Raw genomic sequence first — 22,041 nt, forward strand, 5'->3', positions numbered from 1 at the left:
GGTTAAACGAGCTTTCATTCTGTGTAGTAAAGGCATATTAGCTGCTGAATAAACACAGGTGATACAATCAGATAGCCACTTAGAAAGGGTTGTTTTAGCCACCGGTCTACCTTTCCTGGCTTCAGAAAAGGAAACAAATAGTTGGTCTGATTTTCTAAAATCTTTTGTCCTATCCAAATAACATCTGAGCTGTCTATGAACGTCTAGTTTGTGCAGCATATACTCTAGTTTGTTGGAATGGTTGGGGAAGACTGGCAATTTAATGACTTGACTGATATTAGACTCAGAACAAACTTTAGGTAAAAAGGAAGGATTTGTCCCAAAAGATACTCTATCAGCATGAAAAATCATATAAGGAGGTGTGATAGACAAGGCTTGAAGCTCTGACACTCTGCATACTGAAGTAATGGCCACTAGAAAAATGGTTTCCCATGACAAATATTTGAGACCACAAGATGATGCAGGTTCAAACGGGGGAAAAATTATGCAAAATAGCATGAAATTCAGATTCCAGGGGGAATAAAGAGTTTTTACTGGAGGCCTCATGTGAAAGGTCCCTTTAAGAAAAGCCTTGGATAACTTGTGGGCCATAACATTTAGTCCGTCTACTCCAAAATGGAAATTAGATATGGCAGCTAACTGGACCCGAATTGTAGCCGCTGCCGTTCCTTCATTAAAGATAACAGTTTAGAATTCCAATATAGATGTCTGAAGATTTAGGCTCGCGCAAGCTGGAACCACCAAGATCGTGCCGCGGCAAACTAGATCTGAGGTAATTCCAGCAGTGCATTATGGGATAAGGGCCTGGGTCTCGAGCAACTGGAAAACCTTGAGCTTGCTAATGGCCGTGTCGAAGCCGAGGGATTGGCTCCGAACCAATCAGTGAAGAATGAACGGCGACATTGAACTTCACATCAGATGTTATTATTTAATGTATTTAATGGTGAGGCTTCTAAGTTATCTGTCCTGAATAAGTCTAAATATGGTGTAGACGAAAGAGTTAAAATTTGAATGCAAGAATTTACTTTTTTTTTGTGATGTTAACATTCTTGCCAGATTTCAGTTTTGTTGGCTTGAGTTTATTATCATTGTGTGCTGTTTATTTGATTAGCTGTGCTTAAATAAGCTATTGCCATACAGTTTTGTACAGTCACTTGTTACATAGTGCAGAAATTGTACATTTGTTGCTCAGCCAACTGCTTTCACATAAATAAACTAGCTCCATAGAAATTACAACTACTACTTGTTAATTTACAGCTCTCACTTCATCTGCTTGCATCGCTGAGATTAGCACTTCTGACTGTAATGTTCTGTGTGCCTTGTTGCTTTTGTACTGATGTTCATTACTGGCAATATCCAAGGTAATACTGCATAGCTGCTAATGTTATTTCAGGTATATATATTTTTTACTGTTGCTATTTGACTGATAATGGTTAGACAGAAAATAAATCTGCTTACTAATTCAGTTATTGATTGCACTTTTTATCTCTGGCATTGGTGCACTGCTGTTTGTTACTGGCTACTCTGGTGTTGATGTCATTTAAAGCCACTGCTCTACAGTAATGTACTAGACACTGTTGGGTTATACTGCCTGATACACTTGTGCTGGTTGTGCTACTCTTGTACTTGTAGCTATTTGCTCAAGGGTTACTCTACTTGGAACTACTTGATTAGACTACATGTAGATACTGCTATCCAGCTACTGCAGCTGGAGAAAATGGGTTACACTCAATGTTGCTGACTGCTGTTACTGGTTAGGTACAGACCAGTTTAACCTACTGGCCCCAATTCCAAATGACTTGCTCTCAAGAGTAAGCGATCACTTACACTGACAGCAGGCTGAAACCAGGTGTTTTGGAATCTGGGCACTGTATTAAGCCTGTTTATAGGCCTTACACAGCAGTAAGTCTCTTACAATGACAGCAGGCTGTTTGGAATCAGGGCAGATATACACTGAGAACAACTCTTTTGGCTCTTTTGGAATTTGGCCCTTATGTCACATACTGAACACAGTCGATTGCAATTTTGATCATTGCTGCTGTTACACTGCTGCTTGGACTGACTGTTCCACTGTTAAAGAAACTGAAGATATTGCTTAGGTGAGACTGATTTAAATAACCACTTGTGAATGCAACTTCTAAAACAGGGAATAAACATTAGAAATGTTACTAAAATAAAATGATTCAATGGCTTCTAAACACTTTCAACAAAATGAATTCAGTACAAGGGTAGCCTAAGAAAAAGGGATGGACATGGACCTCACTGGTCCTTTTCAAGAGAAATCTTGATGAGTGGATGGGAAATAGAAATTCGCCCTAGGGATCACTCTACAATTTCCAGGTTAGGTCAAAATGTCACAAAAGCTGAAAAAAGCATATGTAAATATCACATCTAGCAGGTAACAAACAAACTATTCATAGGAGAATTCCTACATATGTATAAAATATGTTAACAGTAAACATCCGTGGCAGTGAACACTGTATCTAGAAAAAGAAAAAGTCACAGAACAGAAAAAAAAACCTCACCTCAAAGACGAGAAAAAAACTTAAACTGACATACACTTTTTAAATCATACAGAAGATGAAAAACACAGACAGGAAAAATAGCTTTTGAGCTTGAAGCTGGAACTACTAATTTCTCATACAAATTAGAGGGCAGTATTGAGAAACGTTAGCTCCACAGTAAAAACAGCATTCTGCTGTTGAGCTCTAACAGTGTTATGGAGCTAACTAGTGATTCAGAGACATTCAAGAGCTGCATGGAGAAAAACGCTCATTAGTGAATCCAACAGGAACTGCTGTGTTAGTGTTCCTACAACTGACCATGCAGTGCTACTCAGAAAGCTACAAACACATTCTGAAACACATAGTCACCCATGCAGTCTTCCTCTCTCTCTACACACACACACACACACCACCCATCCAGATACAATCCCAGTCATATATTCAAACACACACACACACACACACCATACAGCATCACAGCACTTACCTAATGATGTTAGAGTGCCATAAACTGAAATGGATGATCATCATAAAATAGCATATTTAGTCACACTGGTCTGCTCCAAAATAGCATAGTACAGCTTGTCTTTGAATCACTCTAATATGATATTTCGATGCCACAGAGCAAATGGCTCATTTACATTAGCAACACTACCTAGAATGCTGCAACTGCATGGACCATTATCCACAAACTGCTGTACTGCCCTAATGTGGGTGTAGAATCACTCTTTCATGCAGTACTGAGAAATTCTACTAGAAACAGTGCTGCACGCTGTACTGTGTGCTTCTAAATACCACTTGGAGTCTCAGGACACAGACTGATGATAAATGCAGCACATTCATACAAATCAAAGGCATCACAGAACAGTTATCCAGTTAACTTAAAAAAACAAAAGTGTCAAACCAATGATGTGCGCTTGCTTCATTGGTCAAGTAAATATTATTCACAAGTACTTAACCCTTATGCTCAGTCCCTTGATTAAATAAATGTCTTGTATTCTTGAACAAGCTGGCTACTACTATGGTAACATATCGGATGTACAGTGCATATTATATATACCCACGCTCAATGCTTACAACTTTGTGACATTTCTATAGCTATTCTCTGCAACTAAGTGCATGCTTAAACTTGAGCATTTTATGCTTATGCATTTATGCACTAAGCAGCTCAGTCCTAGGCTGCTATCAGTGCTATATATAGCTGTTGTGGGCAATGGACTTAGCAGCTGGGGGTGGCTTTATTCAGCATTGATTTAGTAACTAATAAAGTATAAAATAGAACCTAATGAATAATTTATGAGATTGCCATTCTAAGCCTTCTTCTGAATTACTCACTGAAACTGAGCATTAGCTGTATAGCTTGGTGGATGACGCCAAGCTGATCCCACTCAGCCACAGATGTGCATGGTGACCAAAACAATACTTTGAACACATTTTTTAAAGTATAACCTGTTGTTTACAATTTAACAGAGATAACAGGATCTTGTGTATGTCTGTAAGTTATTTCCTAACTAAGACAAAGAAAGGTAAAAACACTTTTGCACAGACCTTTCAAAACTCCATACGGAGTCTTTATTTCTTTGTCCATTGGTCTGAAAGTTAGGGCCTTATTCATAAATCATAATTACATGTCTAGCATTGATTACAAAGATAAAATTTATTCAAAAATATACAGAAAGAGTGGATACCACTGGTACGTTAGTAACAGAATGGGCACAAAAACAGTATGTAAAGGAGCCTGACCCTGGGGTGGCTCCATCACTGTATATGAAATGCAAGAAATGCAGACAATGATTAAGACAGAAGTGCAAAAGATATAAATCTATGAGTGAACAACAGCAGATTAGTTAACATAATGCGAGGGATGGATAATTTGGACTTCACTGTTACTTACATTGACTGAGACACGCTGACATCCAATAATGAATCACTGCTGTATCGGATGCACTTTGGACAACAGATCTTATACAACAGTCTTACTAGACAGAAGCGGCTGCAAAGGTTCCATATGGATAACTGCACATTGGAAAAGTTATGTCAAATGCATCAAGTGATCAAAGTGGTAGGAAGGTGTAGTCCAATACTTTTACAAACTAAGGTTATAGCTACTGTGACCATCCTGCTCACAGGCACCTTCCAAAAACCTAAAGGGGGCACTTCCAAGTATATTTCAGGCATCGGTCAGTCTCATCCTGCAGGAGTTTCTGGACTGCCTGCAAACACACACAAAGCAATACATGAGGTCTGTGTCACACAGGAGGAAACAACCTACTTTATGCAATGTTTCCATGCAGTATGCTACTAGGTTTCCTTGGTTGCAGTGAATGGCACATGTAGCCCTATGAAAACCAGCTACAGCAGCATATCTCAAAAGGCACAAATACTATTCAGTGAACTGCCAAGTGTTATGCAAACACAGATACTACATCATTGGTGTGTCTGCCTTCAAACTAGAGGGCAACCATGATGCCAACATGTGGCATTACAGTGTCATGCACCAAGCACTATAATCAGGCCTGATGCTCCATGGAAGATTAGCAGATGTCAGAATTTTGCCTGTGCTACGGCTGCTGACAACCATACATTCCCTACAGACACTTAAAGAAAATGTAGAGCTGTGCTCATTCCCAATAACATCACAGAGCACATCTCTGGCGACCTGAAGGTACACGTCTGGCATCTGAACAGTTCTGGTAGCACACTCCGGTGCACACATGTGAAGGTCTGACATATGTTTATGGCATTTTTTTATCCTACATAAGATAATACTGGAGAACCTGGAAGACAGACAGCTAGAAAATGATAAAGATGAGGAGGAGGACAGGGAGGAGCACCATCCTCACTTCCTGCTTCACTGCAAAGGGCACATGCAACATGACAATGACAAGCTCTTCATAAGCAGGATGCCATTGTTGCCCACGCCTTCAGATGAAAGTCATGACACCTGTAAAAAAAAAAAGACGTACATTATTAACCGTAGTATGGTACTAGTATAATAATGCAGACACAGTAGCAAACTATATGGTACAGTACAACATGTAGAAAACTGTTACTGCTTTCAAGGGTTCCGAGTACAGTTTTATCAGCACCCGAGCTATTCACACAAACTGTAGGCTGCACCAGGGACTGCAAGCAACAATGATGAGTATCTCAAAGTCTTCAATTGGAAATAGCGGCATATGGGGTTCTGCCTCAGGCTCCATGAGAGGTAGCTGGCCCTGCCTGTACTGCCAACCCCATACCATGCACACATGCAGTTACAGTAGCTCTTCTGTGCAGATAAGGCACCTATAACTGCTCCTTCTGTGTGACCTGACTGGGACACTGTTTGGCAATACATTTTGCTTGCTGAGATGAGACCATACCCCCAAGTAGGCATGTTCAACTGTGCAAGAGGTGAAGGTCCTACTGTGTGTGAATGGCTCACCACAGGAGCACCAGAAGCATGACGTAATGATGCAGTTGCCCATCTCTGTGGTGTGCATACCTGAGATTGCTGTGTTATGCGCCTGGGGAGCTGTGGACAGCAGCCACAAAAGAGGATGCAGTGACTAGCTGGAGTCATGCATCTCATGACACAGCCTGTCTAGGCTGGTGGTGCATTGCCTCAGCTACTGAAGTTTTGCTGTCTTCAACCGAAGGAAATCGTTATGCCTCCAGTCATACCACAAATGAGCTGCATAATCCAAACACTGTTACAGTGCAGGCTATGTCATGCAGTCCAGTCCCAGAAAGAGACTATGCCAACAGACTGTGCTGCAGTACTTCAGCATGACATTCCAGGCATGCAATGGTCACAAGCACCACACAGCCTGCTTACTGCACTTTAGATGGGCAGAGCTGTTGCAGGACAGTCTATTCCTTACACACTAAGGTGTTGAGTGCCACCTGAGTGCCTCTACCATCATTCACAGGAAGCACTGTTTCTGTCCAGAAGAAATCATTCTGGTTAAATGCCCCCACCTTGACCTACATGTGCTAGGCCTCCACCTTATGAGCAAACAGTGTGTTTTTATTTTGTTTTAATATTGTAATAGCACAGTATGTTTATGGTTTTATGCATCCTTTATTTTTTCCATTAAGAAAAAGTAAACTACACATGCTTGCTGTGTACTGAATCTAATGACATCTGCAATAGGGATGTTGCCAATTTACAAGAATACGAGTCTGAAAGCCAAAAAACATGTTTGTGTTTTCCTTTCATTAATGAAATACCACAAAATAATAGTTTTTGCTCTTTCACTGTACAGATTGCCTCATATATATATATGGCATTCCAGGTAGGGCACACCATATACCTCCTTTATTGTGAAGACAAACTGTAACAAATGAAAAATTAGATTACTCATTTTTTTATACAAAATTTTTCTCCAGTCACTCCCCAAATGCAAAGGCATTCAACCTAGAGTAAGTTAAATTATTGTTTTTCTGGCTTACCATGATCAAATGACAGCACTAGTCATCCACTTCCAAATCCAGACTGCCTCTCCCAAAAATAAGTCCCTTCAGATGCAGTACACCAACAGGGAGTGAAAGGAATTCTGGCCAAAGTAATTTACTTCAGTTAGAAACTCTAACATACATGTACACTGTCTCTCATAAGCCAAATTGACATTGATTTAACTTTGATCAAGTGAGTGTTGGGATATCTTGCTTTCACACACAGATAGCCTCCTTACCATCAAAAATAACTAACCACTTTGGATTTGGTGCACATCTGATGCCTAAATGGGATCAATTGAATGGGTCTATATTAAATCAGCGAACGCTTAAAAAAGCGAACATTGATTTATCGACCCCTCCGGGGTTGGGAGGATGGCCTAATGATTAAGGTGTTTGCCTTACAAACACAAGGTGCAGGGTTTGAGTTTCACAAGGGATAATTGGCTAAGCTTAAAATGGCTCGCAAGGGCAGTTAGCTTAGTACAAATCTATGAACCTATGAACCTATGAACAATCCCAGTTAGAAGAGAGATTTTTTTTCCCCCAAGGGAAAAAAAATCGCTGATCCACAAAAGAAAAAAAAAACTTTAAAACATTACATAAAGTGGGCGGCTTTGCCCCCCACACCCACTGATGTGGAGGGCTTTGCCCCCCCCACACACCCCCCTACTTAAATATACCAACTCCGAGATTGCACTACAGTGAACAAAACGGCAAAGTAACAGAGGCAGCCAAGCCGTTTCGCTGTTTTGTGCTTTCAAGTTCGATCAAGATGCATTCGAAAGAATACGTCTTCGATCACATAATAGGAACCCAATTGAATTATAGCAATATATTTTAACCCTCATCTGTCACACATACATAAACTCACTCACTACCCCCTAACAAATTAGTTCAACAATCATTTAACCATGACCATCTGACTGCAAAGGTCAACAGCTTTCATACCCAGACTGCTATACATCCTCAGTAACCACTTTGGAGTGTGTACCCCTCTGCTGTATGACTGTCATTAACTGAAAGAAAGAAATGATTGCCGCAATAATGAATTTAAGTAAGTTTTACAAACAAACTTTTCACTTTCACCCCCTAAAGAAACATAGCAACGTATTGTTGTTGCAATATCATATGGAACTACAGTCCCATTCAAAAAAATATACCCTTTTCTTTTCAATGAAAGCAAGTAATGAATTACTATATAGTTCCATGGGCTTGTTATCCACTGCCCCACTCTTCACTCAGTGCCCTAATGTCCCAAGCACTCATTTTTTTAATTAAAAAAAAATTGATATTTCTGTGGGAAGTGTATTATTTGACAGTCACATATCTGGTCTCTTGCTAGGAGCAACACCAGCTGCTTAATGTTCCCCACCTCAAATCAGCTTGTAACAGTCTGTGGGAAGATAAAAGGGGAATCACACATATATATGTGTGTGTGTGTGTATGTATGTATGTATACATATCTATCTCTATACTGCTCTCTTTCTGTGTGTGCGTGCACGTGTGTGTGCAAATGTATAAATATGTATGGGTGTGTGTGTGTGAGACAATAAAAAAAATATTTTTAATGGCAAATGGTCGAACATAAATGTACAAAGATTGGCTAACTGAGATTAAACTGAAAACAAGTTTTTTTGCAGGGGGAAAGCCCCCCCCCCCCAACATCCCCTGTTAATTATATATACAAACTCCAACATCTCAATACAGTGGGGAAAGGGTAAGGTTCCCAATCCTCAATCCCCACTTCACCATAATCTCCTGATCTTGCACTTAGAAATACCAGCATTCTACTGTCAAATGCTTCTTCGACTGACTGTCTGCATTCTGAAGGCTGATATTCCGAACATTCAACCAACTGTCTGCTTCACACACACACACACACACACACACACACACACACACACACACACACACACACACACACACACACATTATGTAGACCAAACCATCTCCATTGCTTAAGTTCATCCTGACAGACAGACTTTCTACTTAAAAAAGCATCTATTTAAAAAATAAAAATTCTAAAATACTCTGAGAATTACTCATTCATCGATCATGCAATCATTAACATTTCCGCAAATTAATCAGCAAAGAGAACACAGACATTTGCAGTCAGATACTTCTGGAAACATCCAAATACTGGGAAAACCTCTCACTGAAGTTTGACAAAATGCATGTGAAACTCAAATTACTTCTTGAACCTGTCCCAGTCTGCTAAAATTCAGCAACTTTACTTTCTGACTTTTCAGCATTTTTCTTTTTCAAGATCAGTCTTTGATTATTCAATATGCATACTGCATCAGACAGGTCAGACTTCACTTGTCACATAAAGGGCCCATCTTACTAATCATTCTTAATTCAGTTACTGAAAGGCTAAGAAAAACCTCTGTAAAGCTTGCTTTTAGCATTACTTAAGAGCAGTCACCAAGCTAATGGAAATGTACATGCAGAAGTATGCAAAGCACAGGTCTATATAAAGATCTTAAAAATGAACACTCTGGATAAATTGGTGGTTGCTATAAAATGGAGAGAAGCAATCAATCATGTCTGAGCTGTGTTTCACAGTAATGGTTTCTTTTATACAAGACTGCTTAATTTATGTTTATGAATTCATCTGTTAATGGCAGTTATTGTGCTATGCTTCAATAATGGAAAAACCACGATAAAAGAATTGCGACAGACTGATTTCTAGATATTAATATCTTATTAGTTTTGTTGTTCAACTATATCTTATTAGGCAACAGCTCTCGTCCCTTCTCTCCTTCTATATCTTTTGCAAATCCCATCTTTTGAAAAGGCAAGCAACAATTTAAAACTTTGCCCCTGTCCTTTTCCTTTCTTTAAAGACACGATGCATAAAAGCAGTTCTAAAGGTGTAGTCAGACATGCTCTGCTGTCTTTCTTACACTATTTTCTGCTTGTCTTAGGTACCATTAGACCCCTCAGTGATGCAATATTTCCTGGGGTTGGTAATAAATCTTTCCTAACTTCTAACTCATACCTTCAGCGCCATCACAAATCCATAAACCTGGTGCATATATATGTATTACACCCTCCCCCATTCTGTTCTCTTCTTCAATGTGCATACAGTCAGTCCACTTAGTGTTGAGTTTTTCCTCATATCCAATGCCCCTTACTATCCCCTGTTTTACTTACTACCATGGTTAATGCTTAATGTACACACACAACTAACTAGCAACCTGCCTCCTGATAACACATCAAAAAAAAAGTAATATTCCTAGTGAGACCTCATCAGCATCCTGAATATTCAGAGAATATCATCTGTATTTATGCAGTATATATTGTTGGCAATGCACACCAAAATATTGCTGGGCTATTCCCCCGATTTCTCAAACTACGTAGCATAATACAGACTGGAGTTGATTATAACACCGAAATGCCTCCATCTTCCCATGGGGTATGGCTTGGAATATAGGTTGTTACCAGACCCTTTCAACCACACTCCCACCTTGAATCTCTTACACTAAACATCTGCTACATGTATGTTCAACTCTTCAGGCAGAAAAAGTAATGATAAAGGCTAAGTATACTGTACTTAGCCACCATAAGCCTGATGCAATCAGCAAATAACACTGACTTTATTCTAATACTCAGTGTGATATCTAATACAAGAAAATGAATTAGTCAGTTGACACCCAAAACTGAACTTTGTTTGGTGAATTTCAGAAGGCCAAGTGGCAACACATTTTTTTTTCTTAAAGTGGAGAAACAGTTCCTTACACTACCAGTGCAAGGATGACACACCACTTAAATGGCAGTTTGGTGCAGACGGTTAAGTTCATAAACTGCTAAGGAGCTTTATCTTTTAATAGTTGGTTTGAAACCTTCATTTTCCCTTTAACTACTATGCGGCGATCAGATTATTCAATTATCCCGAGATTGTTCTCGCATCACCACCGAAAAGGAGGACTTGAGTTTATGGCATTAACAAAAAGGCAGCATACCTAAATAACTCCAAGGTAATCAAACTTCAGGGAAAGCTACATCAGCTGCAGTGTGCTGTCTGATCAGTCTGCTGATCAGACAGTACCACTGCAGCTGATGTAGCTTTCCCTGAAGTTTGATTACCTTGGAGTTAGGTATGCTGCCTTTTTATTAATGCCATCCGGTTCGACTCTCGGCTGGAGTACCTCCTGTGCGGAGTCTGCATGTCCTCCCCGTGGTCAAATTCACTTTAAAAGACATGCAAGTAGGTGCGTGAGTGAATAGGTGTGCCTTCCTTGAAGGTTGGGTGCCGGGCTGGCAACTCGACACGGTAAAAATTCACTGCCAATCATTAGCGGACTGGAGTTCCGCTGTGGCAACCCCTAACCAGGAAAATCCGAATGACAGTTCAGCTGTCTGATCAGTCTGCTAAGCTTGAACAGACAGGCTTTGGCTTTGAGATACAAGTCAATGAAGTAAATGCCACCCAGAAGAAATACTCTTGATCATGTTCTGCCACCACGGGGAAACCCCTTTTTTCCTAACTAGAGCTTGTTCTTCATAATGTGCTTTTGACTGATATTTCTGCCACTATATTCTGATAGTGTCTGTTCAGAATATTCCTGCTAAGGAACCTACACATTCTGCTTTTCTTTACCAATATCTTCTAGTACACAGCAAAACATTTTATGTGAAACATTGAAAAACATGAATGGTTAATGCTAAAAAAAAATTCTGTCATTAACATCTGTTTTAAGGTGCAAACGCAGTTTAGCAAATTATTTTATTACCAAGAGTCACAAAACAAAAAGTGAATTAAATTACTTAGCATTTACTAAAACACAGGAAAGCAAAAAAGCTTTTATTCCACCTGAATTTTTAAGATACAAAACTCTTCTAATTTCAGCTTGTTAAAAATGTCACAGAACATCCTTAAACATTGTGTTATTTAGTAAACCATATGATATTCTACAATATCAATCTGACTGTTTGGTTATGACGGCTTTGGACAGAAACTGGCAATACTGCAACATATACTTCATATAGGAGAGGTCTTTCTCACTGACTCACTGCACTGAGAAAAGAAGTGTGCAGTTAAAGGAAAATCTTACACAAGTTAAGGTCTACACTTCTGACCGTTTAATAGCAAGTGTTGTATTATTTCAGCAGGCAATATTAGTGTTTTGTATTGGCTGGTAAGCAAGACTCAGTTTTCCAGTATTTTTTTTTTAATTTAAAAATCAGAATCATAAAACATGCAGTTTTAAAATAAACTCCATAACATCTCAGGTAATATACAATTGTTAGTAGTTCAACAGGTAGTATACTCACCTTTGGAGCAGAAGGCTGTGGGTTCTATTCCCACACCAAGTAGATGCATTGATGGCACCTGCAGTGTTGCATAAAGGGGTGCTGCACTCTTAACTGTATCATCCTTTGGATGAGACATTAAACCGAGGACCCATCTGCCTGAGTTGGTAGTAGCTCACATGGATGTAAAGATCCTAGGGCAGCCATCAAAAAAGTAGAGGAACTTCCCTGATACCCTGACCAAATTTCCCCTATTAGTAAATATACCAACTAGGGTATCCCCTGAAAATAGGCTGCTAGCCTGGTGGGATTAACCCGGTCAACAAAGGATAGATGCATAGACAGAAAGATACATAGACAGACAGACAAAAACAGTTCATCTGTACAATTAAGTTTACAAGGAAACAATTACCGAAACTAATTTTAAAAATGTCTCCAAAAAACTACAGAAATTGCCTGTGTATTATTTAAAAGATATGCAGAGTGACTAAAAACAAAAATATAAAGGAAATAATAGAGTTAAGAATTCATAAAATAATAATATATATACACATTGGATATAAAAAGTGTACACACCCCTGTTAAAATGCCAGGTTTTTGTGATATAAAAATGAGACTACAATAAATTATTTCAAAACTTTTCCCACCTTTAATGTGACCTATAACCTGTACAATTCAATTGAAAAACAAATCTGTTGGGGGAAAAAATATCAATAATAAAAAAGTACAATAAATTGGTTGCAGAAGTGTGCACACACTTAAACTAATACTTTGCTGAAGCACCTTTTGCTTTAATTACAGCTTTCAGTCTTCTTGGGTAGGAGTCTATCAGCATGACACATCTTGACTTGGCAATATTTGCCCACTCTTCCTTGCAAAAGTGCTCCAAATCTGTCAGATTGAGAGGGCATCTCTTGTGCACAGCCCTCTTCAGGTCAGCTCACAGATTTTTTACTGGATTTAGGTCTGGGCTATGGCTGGGCCATTCCAAAACTTTAATTATCTTCTGGTGAAGCCATTCTTTTGTTGATTTGGATATATGCTTGGGGTCATTGTCATGCAGATGCCTGAAGGTTTTGGGCCAGAAGTGACTAGTATTTGGAACTGTTCATAATTCCCTCCACCTTGACTAAAGCCCCAGTTCCAGCTGAAGAAAAGCAACCCCAAAGCATGATACTGCCACCACCATGCTTCACTGTGAGGATGGTGCTCTTTTGGTGATGCGAAGTGTTGTTTTTGTACCAAAAGTACCTTTTGGAATTATGGCCAAAAAGTTCAACCTTGGTCTCATCAGACCATAACACATTTTCCCACATGCTTTTGGGAGACGTGATGCATTGTTTTGCAAATTTTAGCTGGGCCTGGATGTTTTTCTGTGTAAGACAAGGCTTGCACTTGCAGTCCTGCCAAACAAGCCAGACATATGGAGAATACGGGAGATTGTCACATGTAGTACACAACCAATACTTTCCAGAAATTCCTGTAGCTCTTCCAGTGTTGCTGTAGGTCTCTTTGCAGTCTCCCTGACCATTTTTTTCTTGTCTTTTCATTAATTTTGGAGGGATGTCCAGTCCCATATTTTCTCCACTTTTTGATGACTGTCTTCACTGTGTTCCACGGCATATCCAATGCTGTGGAAATTTTTTTGTACCCTTCTCCTGAGTAGATACCTTTCAACAATTAGTTACCTTTGATGCTTTGTAAGCTCTCTGCGAACCATGGCCTTTGCTGTAGCTAGCAACTGAGTAAATGTCTCTTTAATTGATGGCAGGTGTGTATCCAAGAAGACTGAATTCTGTAATTAAATCAAAAGGTGCTTCAACAAAGTATTAGTTTAAGGGTGTGCATACTTATGCAACCAGTTTATTGTACATTTTTTATTTTTTTTTAATTTTTTACCTAACAGATTTGTTTGTTTTTCCATTGAACTATACAGGTTATAAGTTATAGGTCACATTAAAGGTGGCAAAAGTTTTGAAATTATTTAATGTGGTCTCAATTTTTATATCACAAAAAACTGGCATTTTAACAGGAGTGTGTACACTTTTTATATCCACTAAAGTCCAATCCTGGAGTTGATATATTTAAGTAACAGGGGGTGTGGGAGGGTGCAGCCCCCCCACAGGGGGGGTGCAGAGGGGCTTGCCCCCCTGCTTATACTTGGAGAAGAGTAACACGGTTTGTGTTTTATTTGTTTCAGTATGTACTTGTGCTGGAATATAATAAGTGTTAGCATCCTGTGTCTTTTCAGTATTTTGAGTTTTCAGTATTTTGAGCTTTAGAGATTTTGGTCTCAGTATTTTGAGTTTAGGTATTTTAAAAGTCAGTATCTTGAAGTGGACCCACACGTATATATATATATATATATATATATATATATATATATATATATATATATATATATATATAGATACATATAGATATATATATATATATATATATATATATAGAAACATATATATATATATATATATAGATAGATATATCGATATAGATACATATATATATATATATACATACATGTATGTATGTATGTATGTGTGTGTATATATATATATATATATATATATATATATATATGTGTATATATATATATATATATATATATATATATATATATATATATAGGGATCTACTTCAGTAGATCGAACTTTTACTAGTTCGAGTCACATATGGCCGAGACCATATGTTCGAACTCGTAAAAGTTCGAACACTGATGTAAAACCACATAAAACACAAAACTAAACATCTATAGCACCCCCCTTACTTAAATATACCAACTCTGAGATTGCACTACATTGTGGAAATAGGAAATCTTCCCTTTCCGCTCTGTACGGAGATCTCCATTTAGTCATATCGGACTTTTACAAGTTTGAACATATGGTCTCAGCCATATGTGGTTCAAACTTATAAACGTTCGATCTACTGAAGAGGACCCATATATATATATATATATATATATATATACATATACATATATATATACATATACATATATATATATATATATATATATATGTATATAGATATAGATGTATACACAGCACATGACAGAGTGAGAGAGAAATTATATAGATATAGTTGCACACTTTACTATATATCACTTTTGTATCGTTTACATTTGATCATTTAACAATGTATATTTTCTTTGTCTTCTATCCACAGTGTGTCTGAAATAGGGAATTTCTGGATCAGTCCATTGATATGACTACTATTTTTATTTTATTTATTCACATTTTGATTATCAGGCTAGAGCACTGATCACAGCATGACTGGATCAGAAGCTCAGCCTGAATTACATTCAAAACAGTAGCAACAAAAATGTAACAATTAACAGCCAGCAGTGAAATACAAAGGTAGTACCTTTCTTTTCTTTCTGTTTTGTATAATGTACGAACTGTACACTCTGTTGAGGTGTGCATTTTACAAGTTGAGAAAAGAAATTGGAGGAGGATCAGCAGGAATAACGAGAAGCAGGTTGAGAATTGGAAAATATAAGTGAAAGGGGGTAGACACAAGGCGTTTAGAGGGCAAAGAAAGAGATAGGTGATGGATTCCAAGGAGACAGAGGGACTGAGAAATGTAAAAGTTGTAAGATGGCAGTGAGCCAGGAGAAGACGACTCCATAAGCTATAGAGCAGCAGTGCAATTGGGGTGGGGGGGACGTGCAAGTAAATCAGCCTAATACAAAGTAGTGTTGATTTAGAGATATGTCCTGTGTTCTGGCACTGTACTGCTCAGATACTGTTTGAGTTGAGGCTTTAAATTGTGTAGTTAGTATGTTCGGTGAGACAGTGAGAAAGTGATTTTCACAGTTTGAGCTCTCTGAGACAGTGAAAGCATACAGCATTGCATTCAATCCTAGAGCCTCTTGCTGTTCTAGACCTATCTATATGTTTAATTTGCTGCCTAAATGGTAGACTGCAAGGTAACAACCATTTTTAGCATAATTATCTAAAAGTCGATACTGCCTCTTTAAAGTAGGTAAAAAGATGTTACATGCACATGCACACAATCAAAAAGAATATGATTAAGGTTCCAGTTTCAGGTCATTTTATGGAATACTCAGTTGAAGTACTAGACAAAATGTTGCAATGCTGCTATGTAAATATATGATGGACTATACTTATGCTAAGTAAGTAGTACAGGATAACAGCTTATCAAATTAGCAAGCAATCCAGGTATACCACAACAAATCATATTACATTTTGTATGTTGGGCATTTTTATTATTACAAGCTGACCTGTAAGAAAACAGGTGTTACAGTAATTCTACTCATAAACCTAGTGCTCAGTTGCATAAATGCATTTTGTGTGCAATGTTTAGTACGCCATAATGTCATTACCACAATATATAGGCCTTGTGATGGACAGCTCAGAAGAGACTTGTTATTACCTCTGAATGACCATCACTGTACAAAGGACAGCTAGCAAGTATTAATAAGAGGGGCTTCACAAATCACCATAGTTGCACCCTCTCTCCATGCCATTTCATGGTCTATGCCCAAGATTTGTTTCATTCCTGTATTCCAGGTGTTCTGAACTTCTGCCATCATCTGACCTTCTTCTAGTGACCTCCTCAGTCTCTTCCTCCTGCAGGTCAGTTTTATTCCATTCTCTCTTCATTGCATTCCATAAATTCCATGTCTCATCTCTCCAGCCTCAGGTGTTTCCCATACTTTTACTAACTGCTTCTGCCTCTTGAACTTTAAAATTCTTTCCATTCCTCATGCTCTATGATCTTGTCTTCCCACAGTGGTCTTGTTTTTATTTGTTCTATAGCACTTTTAATTGTCTCCCTACTATCTTCCTCTACATCTCCCTCCTTTTCACCCAGTAATGTAAGCTTCCTTCCTTCATATACTGCTTCTAATCTTTCCTCTTAGCCAAGTCTCTCCTTTTGCTACCTTGTTTTGCTTTTCCTGAGTAGCCTTCAAACTCCCTCCAATGTGTCACTGACTTTAATGAAGTAATCATTCTAATGCAATAGCTTCTTCTATTTCTAGAGTACTCCCCACAGTCCACTACCACAATCTCAACAACTGCCTCACTATCTGAAACAGCAGGTAAACTACTTACTCCTCAAGCACTTGCACACTGGTATTGGTTCCACTAAATCTCCTTCTGTCTGCCATTAGTTCCCACATGGAACACTATATCACAGTGTTCTAGATCCGGACTGTAACTGAGACCCTAGAAATTATGAGATGACAGGGAAAGTGGAGGAATACAGACTACGCTTGAAGGTGCACTAGACTTGAATACCCCCCCCCCCCCCCAATCCTGAGGTGCACAGAACCTTGGACTCAGTGTGAATAGTTAATGAGAGCATGGTGGTGCAGGAAAATTTATTTTCCTGCCAAAATGCTTTAAAACTTCAGCAGAATGTTTCATAATTTGCTGTCTTAATGAATGAGTCTAGGTTTATTCTGGCTGGTTGCAGAACTGCACTATTAGGTCTCTCAGTTCTGAAAGGAATCCGGGTGCCGCTTTCCTTTTGTGACAGGCTTGCTAGTGGTAGATCCATACTCATGACAGTTTGGCCTGCAACATGTCCACCTTTATTAATTGTATTTTCATCTCTCCTATTTGGATGACTTTAGTGACCAAGTTCCTAATCACAAGCACCATCTCTCTCTCTGCATCTGCCTATCTGCCTTTCAATGTTGTGCCAGCTTACCTGTCGATCCTCCACACTACTTCTCTTCCTAACTACATGCTCCTCCAAAATTTCCAGTTAGAATCCTTTCTGGAAAAGTCCCCCCTTTTCTTATCTGCTCATTTCCTTCCTGCTCTTGTAGTGGTGCTACCGCCTATGTAGCTACCATGGTCTCTGCCTCCCGTCCTTCACTTTACATGATAAAATCAAGCTGCGACATTTGAATAATGAGATGTTTTACATAGGAACTCACTGATAAATATAAAAGTGAACTGGATAGTTCAATTAGCAGCTCATGTTTTTGATGGTGAAGGCAGAGAGAACATGTGTGCCTATCCTGGGGGATGCATCAAGCTGAATGTCTCTCTAGTTGAGTCCTAGCAAAGGCTGGAGTTCAGAGAGATGACACTGGGCAGGAGAGGGTGGGAGGTCTGAGGAAGCATGCTGGTCCTATGGCTTTGGTCACCTGCATGCTCAGAGTGTACCTCTTCACTGTTTGCCAGGCCTACATGCTGATGACAGTGTGATGGATGGATATGTGTCAAAATCCTGTGATCAAGTATGACAGTGCCTGCCTGCACTGTCTTAGTTTGTTTGCTAGACAAGTCTCGCACCTACTGAGACTTACATAGAAAAGGAGGACTTCATGATCAGGCGTTCTTCTGAAAGGAAAACCCTTGCACAGCATGGGTTACATTGCAGAGCTGCAAAGGATGGGACTTGCAGAGGGGTCAACAGAGGCAGGCGGGGGCTACAGCTCATACTTGAAAATAATGTATTTATGTGTAATGGTACATACTATAGGCAAAAACAGGGTGTTGCTATGGGCACACCCTGTGCAAACTCATACGCCAGCCTAGTGTTGGCGTACTGGGAAGAAATGAATGTCCTTATTAATGACCAATGGTGGAGTGATTATTTACTGCATTATGTTCGATTTGTGGATGATGTTTATACTTTATGGCAACAAGTGAGAATGAACTGACAAGGTTTGTTAAGCATCTAGAGACAACCACTGATTTTGTAAGGTTTACAGCAAAAAGTGATTTTAAATCTATAGATTTTTTGGATGTAAGAATAACCAATGATGTAGGGACTGGTATGTCAACCTCTCTATATAAGAAAACTTACTGGAGCAATCACTATCTAGAATTTTCAAGTATGCACCCTAGACGTACTTTTAAAAACATAGTAGTGGGACAGGGTTTACGTACATCGAAGCAAACTTTGTAAAAGAACTGAAGAGTTTACAGAACCATATGGTACAAAGGGGATACACAACCTGATGCAAGAGGGGCTAGAAATAGGTAAGAGAGAGAGAAAGGGAAAGGCTAGACCATGGTTTAAAGTTAATGAGACACAAAGCCATGAGAATAACACAATGATACAAAATAGTAACATAGAAAGAAGTAATAAAAATAGGCTTATGTTACAATATAGCAACAATATTAATGGGGTCTGCAAAATAATTAAACAAAACTGGAAAATCTTGTTAAGTGAGGATAGACTCAGAAATATAGTGGACAAAGAACCAAGCTTTGGTTTTAAATGCAAGAGTAATCTGAAAGATATGTTGCGTAAAGAACCAGGAATGAGAAATAAAAATAAAACTATGTTAACATCAGACAGATCAGGTACTTTTCCTAGTAGGCATTGCAAGACATGCTTCATAATTAGTGATAAGAATAGCTTTGTTCACCCCATAAACAAAAAGGAATATATATTTATGTTATATGCAGACTGCCATACAGAAAATGTGGTATATACATATACATATATATATATATATATATATATATATATATATATATATGGGTCTATATGACTACGTCGACATGTCATATCATCGACATCCACTTGTGCGACTCAAAATCACCGACAACTCATAATAGCGAAGTTTTAAATCACCGACATTCACTTGCCCGACAACACGACATCAAAAACAAAACAACACACCAGTATATTGTACCCTTTCTGAATATCGTCGATCCGTCATATAATGCAAAGACTAAAGTGATCGTACGCAAAACGCAGAATTACCACTTCAAAGTGCTAGTCCACCAAAAAATGCAGGACCTCAAGTCAAAAGCATCAAAATCTACCCATACTAAAATCCGCAATATCATATCCTTTACTTCCCCCTTGCAGGACTCATGTTAGCACTTGTTTCTGTGTTCACACGAGTAGGGTGTTTCGTGATTCTGTACAATTTACCTTAAAAACATTGTCATTTACTGCTTAGGCATTCTATTTTATTGTCGGACAAGTAAACGAAGTTCAAGCATTAGTCCACCAAAAAATGCAGGATCTCAAGTCAAAAGCATCAAAATCTACCCATACTAAAATCCGCAATATCATATCATTTACTTCCCCCTTGCAGGACTCATGTTAGCACTTGTTTCTGTGTTCACACGAGTAGGGTGTTTCGTGATTCTGTACAATTTACCTTAACAACATTGTCATTTACTGCTTAGGCATTCTATTTTATTGTCGGACAAGTAAACGAAGTCCAAGCATTAGTCCACCAAAAAATGCAGGATCTCAAGTCAAAAGCATCAAAATCTACCTATACTAAAATCCGCAATATCATATCATTTACTTCCCCCTTGCAGGACTCATGTTAGCACTTGTTTCTGTGTTCACACGAGTAGGGTGTTTCGTGATTCTGTACAATTTACCTTAACAGCGTTGTCATTTACTGCTTAGGCATTCTATTTCATTGTCGGACAAGTAAACGTCGCATATCTGAAGTTCGATAATATGCGTGGTCGATGATTTCCTGTCGAACTAGTGAGTGTCATTCTTATGACATGTCGATGTAGTCATATAGACCCATATATATATATATATATATATATATATATATATATATATATATATATATAGTGATGTGTCAGTCATGCCCCAGTTACTATGTAGGGAAAACTAATTGTAAATTGAAAATTAGAATACAACATGACTTGTACAGTATTACACAGAAAGATGAACAAAATGCTCTGTATGTGCATACTTCTAAGAATCCAACACATACTCAAATTCATGGTTATACAGGTTACTCGTGAGTTGAAGGGGCGGCACAGTGAATGTCACTGAATGTAATGAACTACACTGGATTATAGAACTAGCAGCAAACCATCCTCCAGGGTTGAATACATGTATACATTTAAGACCAGCCCTTAGGAAAAGGAGGGCAGTAACAGGATTGTTGGTTGTGTTTTTAAATGTATTTAAATAGATTTCATGAAAGCTGTTACACTGATGAAGGGTTATTCCAAAAGCACTCACAGTTTTATCACTATTTTACCTGTTTTTATATAATAAAATTTGCACAGCCTGTTTGGACTCTACTGTTGTTTTGGACTTGCATTGTTTTTTTGGCAAACGAGTCCTTAAGGACAGGAACAGAGAATGTTTATTTACTATTACTACAAATACTGTCATATGCATTTCAATACCTAAGGCGTATACGGTATCTAGTTATGTAAATATTCTCTGCATGGCAACAACAAAAAGGCTTTCAATGCTGGTAATTCTTTAACAGTATGCTTATTAAAGCTTAGTTCCATCTTACAGTCTCAGACAAGCTTACCTCATGGTCATTAAAGCATTGCTACTTAAACACAGAGCAACAGGCACTGCAACAACATGCATTTTCTGAAGAAGAGGCATAAATCAATACTATAAAACTATGACAGAAAACCAGTACACTCTGCAAAATCAATGACAGATGAAAAGCCACTGTAGTACTTGTGCCTACCTTGGATGGGGGGATACTCTGCACACTTACACTACATAACTGCTCCTTGCCTTGCTTGAACACATTCAGAGTCACTACGTGGTGGAGTGGGGTACAACAAGTATGTCACAATTTGAAATGTCTCTGGCTGACAGTGATGGCTCAGACACATTTGTCATACCTCTCATCCTCAGAGCAAGAAATCTGGACAAAGTCGTAAACAAAAGTGGGACAAAGGCCGAAAAATAAGGACAATTTTAAGTATTGCTCTTATAAACTTAGAAAGATAATAGAATAGTAGGTCTTGCGTTAGTATGAATTTTCTGAAGGGTATGAAATCTGAAACTCAAAATTCTGTCATTATTTTCTAACTTCGATCTTTAATGATTTGCCACTAATTTGCCAGAAAAACGGACCAAAAATATGATGCAAAAATATAAAACA

General features: G+C 38.4%; 1 protein-coding gene across 4 annotated transcripts in view; it reads right to left on the reverse strand.

The window, feature by feature from the left end:
* The window catches only part of STX8 (syntaxin 8), a 2,187,953-nt gene that overhangs the window by 1,252,416 nt on the left and 913,496 nt on the right, over positions 1-22,041 (reverse strand). The window contains exon 7 of one of the 4 annotated variants that reach the window (XM_044085030.1): positions 4,050-4,717. The exons of the other annotated variants lie outside the window; for them this stretch is intronic. Within the exon in view, the coding sequence (XP_043940965.1) occupies positions 4,692-4,717 (26 nt within the window). The 3' untranslated portion in view covers positions 4,050-4,691. Of the gene's footprint in view, positions 1-4,049; positions 4,718-22,041 lie in introns of those variants that run through there. 4 annotated transcript variants of the gene reach the window in all.

Source organism: Protopterus annectens, chromosome 10.part0, assembly GCF_019279795.1.
Source record: "Protopterus annectens isolate FY-2018-M chromosome 10.part0, PAN1.0, whole genome shotgun sequence".
NCBI classification, from domain to species: Eukaryota; Metazoa; Chordata; order Ceratodontiformes; family Protopteridae; genus Protopterus; species Protopterus annectens.